This window comes from Cucurbita maxima, unplaced genomic scaffold, assembly GCF_002738345.1.
Source record: "Cucurbita maxima cultivar Rimu unplaced genomic scaffold, Cmax_1.0 Cma_Scf00005, whole genome shotgun sequence".
Taxonomy (NCBI): Eukaryota; Viridiplantae; Streptophyta; class Magnoliopsida; order Cucurbitales; family Cucurbitaceae; genus Cucurbita; species Cucurbita maxima.
The window spans coordinates 5,739,233-5,746,730 of NW_019272021.1; the positions used below are offsets into that span (position 1 = coordinate 5,739,233).

The window sequence follows — 7,498 nt, forward strand, 5'->3', positions numbered from 1 at the left end:
TTTTTTTTTTTTTTTTTCTTTTTCTTTTTTTATTGGTTTTGTCGTCATCGCCTTATTTTAAAAAATAAGAAAAAAAAAAAAAAAACAAATATTGAGACCAATAAATAATAAATCATTTTTTTCCCTCTATGTTCATGACCAAAATTAATGGTTTTATAAAATGTGTCAATGTTTTTATGTTTCATCTATATAATTCAATTTTTAAACTATAATAAATTATTTTTTATTTTAGAATTTAAAATTAAAACAAATTACCTTCAACTTATTTTGAATGGTCAAATTTATAATCCAAATCTCTTAATTATAAAATTGTATTTAAAATACTAAAAAGTTTAGTATAAAATATAATATACGAAAAACCATATATATACATACATACATACATACGCGTATAATTGGGCTGACACATTGGGTCTTGACAGGCCAATCCGATCTAAACATGGTTCAAATAAGTTGGTTGAGCCGAGTCGAGTATTATTATTTTTTGTTTTTTTAAAAGTTTTATTAAATTTTAAACAAATAATTTCAATATTATTAAATAATTGAGTCGACTTTCATCCACTATTTAAACATATTGTTAAAAAAATTGGGTTGAATTTGTAAATCTTTAAAAAATAATAAATTGAAAATAGTATTTATTGGGATGATTTCCATGTCGGTATGGATACATATGATTAATGATCAATTTATTTATTTAATTGTTTTTTTTTTTTTTTTTTTGGGGCAAAGGGGACAATTTCTGATATTATGTTTGCTCAATTCTAGGAATCCTCGTCTCATCATTCTCTAGGTTTCCTTACAAACATAATGCGTTAAAATTTTAAAAAATAAAAATAAAAATAATATTATTTTTTATATTTATGACAAATAAAATAAAGATATAAAAATTTTAAATTAAAATTTAAATATCTGATGATACCATATTTTATGAAAATGTAATTCTAATAATTAATTACAGGTATGGGAAAACCGGAGTGTACAAGGTTCATTTGTTTGGAAACCCTAGCGTGGTCGTGACGACGCCGGAGACATGCCGGAAAGTTTTGACGGACGACGAAGCGTTCCAGCCTGGCTGGCCACGCGCGGCGGTAGAGCTCATTGGAGAGAAGTCTTTCATTCAAATGCCGCAAGAAGAACACAAGCGTCTCCGCCGCTTAACCTCTGCTCCGGTGAACGGGTTCGAGGCGCTGAGCAATTACATTCCTTACATCGAAAAGAATGTATTGGAATCGTTGGAGAAATGGTCTAAAATGGGGCCCATCGAATTCTTAACTCAACTTCGTAAGCTTACTTTCACCGTTATCATGTACATTTTCCTAAGCTCTGAGAGCGAACCGGTGATGGAGATGTTGGAGAAGGAGTATACTCGGCTTAACTATGGAGTTCGAGCCATGAGAATTAACCTACCTGGATTTGCTTACCACAAAGCACTCAAGGTATTTGATAATTTGCCTCAAATCAATTTCGAAAATGTAGTTTGGGTTCTGGAATTTGTTCGATCAATTAAACCACCTATTACTTGTTTAGGCTCGGAAGAATCTTGTGGCTGCGCTGAAAGGAATTGTGACTGAGCGAAGACGGCAAAAATTGGACAAATGGGCGCCGAAGAGGAAGGACATGATGGACCAACTGATCGATATTGTAGATGAAAATGGCCGGAAATTGGACGACGAGGAGATCATCGATATTCTGATTATGTACTTGAATGCAGGCCATGAATCTTCAGGCCACACCATGATGTGGGCGACTATTTTGTTGAATCAACACCCTGAAGTTCTCAAGAAAGCCAGGGTAAGTACACAATTAGGAACTTAATTAGCCTGTTTGGTTACTCAAGATCATGCCATATTTTCTCATATGAGATCAATCCTGATAGCAATTTGTTTAAAAACTGAACAGGAAGAACAGGAAGCGATTGTGAGGAACAGGCCTGCAGGTCAAACGGGATTAACATTGAAAGAATGCCGGGACATGGAATATCTCTCAAAAGTTGTTGATGAGACTCTTCGCTATGTATCATTCTCCCTTGTTGTTTTCAGAGAGGCACAAATGGATGTCAACCTCAATGGTATATCTCTCTCTCTCTCTGTCTCTCTTTCTAAATTACTAGATGATTTGGATTAGAACAATGTGGTTATTTGCAAGAGACATCAAAGTTTTGGTTTAGCGTCATTGGGCATCTTAGAGTTCATGAACTGTAAAAGTATCTTGAATTAGTATCGGGTAATTATTAGGGGTATGCTTGTGAAACCCCACATCGATTGGAGAGGGGAACAAGTACAAGCAAGGATGCTGGGCCTCGAGGGGAGAGGGGTGGGTTATGAGATCCCACATCGATTGGGGAGGAAAGCAAAACGTTCTTTATAAGGGTGTGGAAACCTCCCCCTAGCAAACGCGTTTTAAAAATCTTGAGGGAAAACCTGAAAGGGAAAACCCAAAGAAGACAATATCTGTGGTGAGCTCGAGCTATTACAGGAAACCTCTCCCTAACAGATGTGTTTTATAGCTTCGAAAAGGAAAGCCTAAAGAGGGAAATATCTACTAGCTGTGAGCTTGGGTCATTACAATGCTGATTTTCAAATCCGTAGCGGGATTACAACGGTCTCTTTCTATGTCATGATTGTATGTATGGTCTGTGTGTGGTGGCTGCAGGTTATCTAATTCCCAAGGGTTGGAAAGTGCTGGCTTGGTTCAGAAGCATTCACTACGACAGTGAAGTTTACCCAGACCCAAAGAAATTTGAACCCTCAAGATGGGATGTAAGTTAAACAAAAACCACAGTTTCTTTAAACCCTTTTATAAGAATCAAAGGAAACCAACCCATCTCTAATACGTTAAATCCACTGTGTGTTTGGCATACAGGGATTTGTTCCAAAAGCAGGAGAGTTTCTTCCATTTGGAGCAGGAAGCAGGCTATGCCCAGGAAACGATCTAGCCAAGTTGGAGATCTGCATTTTCGTTCATTATTTTCTCCTCAACTACAAGTAAGTAGTAGTATTACACTTCTTGTTCGTGTTCGTGTTCTTGTTCTTCTTATTCGTGTTCTTGTTCTTCTGGTTCTTGTTCTGTTCTTGGAAGCTAATGAGTTTTTACATTGATTTGTTGTTGGTTGGGTTGAAAATTACAGTCTTGAATGGCTGACCCCTGACTGTGAAATCCTGTATCTGCCCCATTCGAGGCCCAAGGACAATTGCATGGCTAAAATCACTAAGAAGTCCAGCGTGGCTGCGTGATGGGTGTTCTCTACTGTTCATCACCACACAGGAAGAAGTTTAGTTTTTATGTACTATATAATGGTGTTCTTACTATTTAAGCCCACACAGCAAGAACAACATGTATGATATGACATGTCTTGCCTTCTCCTTGTGTCGTCTGTAGTCAGTTCTGTACTGGAATTCTGGTTCAAATAAATTAGAAGGTTCTCTTCCTTCTCCTTCTCGTTTCATGTTCTATACTTTCAAAACGAATAAAATCATAATTGGTGTCTTATCTATCGAGGTAAGCTCAATTAAGACCTTCCGTTTTACAAAAAGCTCACATCTAAGTTCTATAGCTTTTAGTGTCTTATCTATTGAGCTAAGCTCGAGTAATACCATTTCGTTTTGACAAAAGGCCCACACCTAAGCTCCATAGCTAGCTTTGGGTCCGCTGTCCCAATCGTGATTTTTTTACTCCCCATTTCCTTTTTAGCCCGTGATGGGAATTCGAATCACCATGGTTTGTAGCCAAATGGTCTATTCCTCTGAGCTACAGGTATTGAGTCCTCCAGAAATATTTAACTCTTTTTAAAATTCACAAATTTATTAGGTTTAATTTGAAACTAAAAAATCATATTATCCCTAAACAAATAATTTTATATATTTGCTAGTTCAGTTTTCTTTTTAAAATATATACAAATATATATATATATATATATATTTATATTAAGCTCAAAATTAAAAATTTTGTGATTTATTAGGCATATTTAAAATAAAATATTTATTTATCATTTAATTTGATAATTATCAAAATATATTAAAATGAAAAAAATAGACGAGACATAAAAGCATCGACTTTTGTTTCAACCTACGGAAATGTGATTATTTAGTATTATTATTATTATTATTATTATTATAAATTAATAAATAATTTAGACTGATTCAAGTGTCCAGAGAGGATTAATGAATAAACATTTTCCCACATTTTTGGTTTAAATAAATAAATAAATAAAATTCAAATAATGAAAATAGGTATAAAATTGTGTTAAGCTCAGCAAGTCTTTCGGATCTAATTCAATTTACAATACTTTCCCCTTTTTCAAAAGTCAACTTCCCAACCTTAGTCTCTATTTTGCTTCTTTGCTTTATTTTCACCTTTTTTTTTTTAATTGATTCAAATTATATATATAAACTTTTATAAAGTCAAACCCATAAACTACATATATATATATATATATATGCCACTAATTTTGAGGCTAAAACGGTAATTTCATCATAATTTTATTATAATTTACGATAAATTTTAGTTAAGTAAATATGGGGTATTGAGATTCGAACTTCCAATATAAAAGAAAACAACAAATGCCAACTACCATCAATTTATACTACTCTCGACTCTTAATCTCGACAACAAATGTGAAGTATAGATTTGAACTTCTAATACGAAAGAAACATCCACCGAGCTATACTGCTCTTGACTCCTAACCTTGTTGAATTTTTAATATGAACGGAAATAATGGATGTTAATTAACGTCGAGCTATGCTGGAATATCCGTTCCGAATTTTTTTTTTTAATAAAATTGTTGGGCTGGTTTGAAAGCAATAAAAAATGTGTGCATGCCCTACATGTGATGCACCCAACTCATGCAATTAGGGCTGAGTTGGTTCAACAACAAATTAAAGAGAACAATGATAAAATTACCAAATAAAAATGGTCAAATTTCAATTTTGGTATATTTTGGTGGAAATATTGCATTTTTGGTATGTCCATCACAATTCTCCTCTTTTTTTATCATTAAAAAATTAAAAAATATATATTAACAAAAATGGTCATATTCAAATTTGCATATGATTTTAAAATAAATTAAACTATTTTGTGGGAATAATAATAATAATTTTTACTTCATAAAGGGGTTGAATTTGTATGGCTCGAGATTGAAAAGTCGAGCTTATATTTTCTTTGTATTTGTGACGTAATCTTTTTTTATTATAATTATTATTCGGGAATATATATATATATATATTTATTTATTTATTGTCAATAATAATATTACCCTTGACTTTTATAAATATTTAATAAAAATATTGAGACCCGAATACTCAATATTTTAAAATTTTAAAATTTTTAATCGATGTCTACGAGGTAAAAAATAATTATACAAAAATTTTAGGGAAAATTAGAGAAAAACCAAAAAATGAGGGGGAATATTGCAAATACGAAGAAATAAAATTTAATTTATTTAAAATACATAGACGTTTCGTATTGCTTCCCATTTATAACATAACAGCTAGCAAAACCAACCGATTTTCGTTTGACTTTTATTTATTTTTTAGGAAAATATTAAAATAAAAATTGTCAAAAGGTTAAGAGATTCCCTATAAGACCCTCTTCTCGTCTTCTCGCCAATGGAGCGTTTTGCAGATACAAACCTTCGATCATCAATGGATTCCGATTTTCCTCCTCTTTTCCGATGCCCCATTTCCATGGAGCTCATGGAAGATCCCGTTACGATCTCCACCGGCGTCACCTACGAGAGAAAGAGCATCGAAAAATGGCTCTTCACTTACAACAAAAGAACGTGTCCGGCGACGATGCAGACCGTCGCCGTCGGCGAGAACGACTTCGTCATGACTCCTAATCTCACGCTCAAACGCGTCATACTCGCTTGGAAAATCAACGAGTCTTCCTCGTCGCCGGCGACGGCGATCGATCAAGTCCAATCGCTTCTTGCCACTGTTGAGTCTTCTCCGTTTAAGGTGAGTTCGTTGAGGAAATTGCGATCAATGATCGAAATGAGGGATGAGGTGAAATCGGAATTTATTCGATTGAATGGGATAGGGATTGTTGTAAATGTTGTGGTTCAAATTCTCATTGATTGTTCTGATTTCTCGACGTTGGAGGCCTGTGAGGAGGCTTTGGGAGTTCTGTCTCAGTTTCCAATTTCAAATGAAGACGAACTGTTCGACGAAATGTCTAAGAGAGAAGAATTGATGAAATCCGTAGCTATTGTTCTACAAAGGGGGAGTGCAGAAGGGCGTTTTTACGCCGTGAAAATCCTCAGAAATATTGCCAAAAACACCAATTACAATTGGGGATTTGTCATGGAAGAACAGGGCATTGATCTCTTCAAGCCATTGTTGGAGCTTGTATCAGACGAATTTCCCACCAAGTCAAGCTCGTGCGCATTGGATGTAATGATAGAAATTCTAGCGTCATCGAAGAGGAGCCGAGTAAAGGCGATCGAGGCTGGTGCCGTGTGGATCCTGATCGAGCTCTTACCGGAGTCAAGCCGATCGAAATGCGAGAGAATGCTGCAGATTCTGCAGAGTTTATGTGAATGTGCAGAGGGGAGATTGGCTTTGGTGGAACATGGGATGGGAATAGCGGCTGTGACTAAGAAGATTTTGAACGTTTCAAATGTAGCAACAAAAATTGGGGTCAAGATCTTGTTTTGGATTAGTAGTTTTCACCCCAAGGAGAGGGTTGTGGAGGAGATGATGGCTTGTGGGGCAGTGAAGAAGCTGCTGATGATACTTCACATGGCCTGCAGCGGTGTCGGTGGCGGTGGCCGGAGTTCAACAAAGGAGAAGGTGATCAAGATTTTGAAGATGCATGGGAGTTCATGGAGGCGTAGCCCTTGTTTTCCTTGTGAGTTGAAGAATTATTTGAAGCTTGTGAATGATGATTGATATTCATATTGTTCTTCCTAAACAATCAACATACCATAGGGATAAGAAAATAAAGTATTTTGTGTCACATTTTTTTCTTCTCAATGTTTAATTGGGTTTTGGACATATATCCAAATTCAATAGCATGGTGGGTTTTTATGAATGCCCTCCAATTTTCTCCTTTAACGACCCAGATCCACAACTAGTAGATATTGTCATTTTTGGGCTTTTTCTTTCGAACTTCCACTCTTTAGGCTTTCTCGATTAAAACGCATCTGCTCGGGGAAGGGTTCCACACCCTACGCATCTGATAGGAGAAGCGTCTGCTAGGGGAAGGGTTCCACACCCTACACGTCTTCTAGGGGGGAAGGGTTCCACATCCTACACGTCTATTACACGTCTGCTAGAGAAAGGGTTCCACACCCTGTTCTCCAGCCAATGTGGGACATCACAGCACTAATTTATTGTTTTTTCAATGTTAATTTATAAATTTATATCAATTTGAATCTAATTTTACTGATTAATATATATATATCGAGGCCAATAATTCTAATCCATTTACTTTTATTAAACTAAAAAAAAAAAAAAAAAAAAAAAAAAAAAAAAAAAAAAAAAAAAAAAAAAAAAAAAAA

General features: G+C 35.0%; 2 protein-coding genes across 2 annotated transcripts in view; both read left to right on the forward strand.

Annotated features, from left to right (window-relative positions):
• The window catches only part of LOC111479695 (ent-kaurenoic acid oxidase 2-like), a 4,611-nt gene extending 1,178 nt beyond the window's left edge, over positions 1-3,433 (forward strand). The window contains exons 2-7 of the mRNA XM_023124507.1: positions 959-1,436; positions 1,528-1,791; positions 1,900-2,068; positions 2,653-2,759; positions 2,863-2,984; positions 3,128-3,433. Coding sequence (XP_022980275.1) covers positions 959-1,436; positions 1,528-1,791; positions 1,900-2,068; positions 2,653-2,759; positions 2,863-2,984; positions 3,128-3,233 — 1,246 coding nt within the window. The 3' untranslated portion in view covers positions 3,234-3,433. The remainder of the gene's footprint in view (positions 1-958; positions 1,437-1,527; positions 1,792-1,899; positions 2,069-2,652; positions 2,760-2,862; positions 2,985-3,127) is intronic.
• A 2,137-nt stretch (positions 3,434-5,570) lies between these two features.
• LOC111479714 (E3 ubiquitin-protein ligase PUB23-like) lies at positions 5,571-6,951 on the forward strand. Its single transcript, XM_023124530.1, has one exon. The coding sequence runs from the start codon at positions 5,604-5,606 to the stop codon at positions 6,885-6,887; it is 1,284 nt and encodes a 427-aa protein (XP_022980298.1). The 5' UTR covers positions 5,571-5,603; the 3' UTR covers positions 6,888-6,951.
• The last annotated feature ends 547 nt before the right edge of the window (positions 6,952-7,498 follow it).

Bases quoted from the DNA above. Each gene is read 5' to 3' on its own strand.
- LOC111479714 (XM_023124530.1), top strand. From the start codon at position 5,604: ATGGAGCGTTTTGCAGATACAAACCTTCGATCATCAATGGATTCCGAT.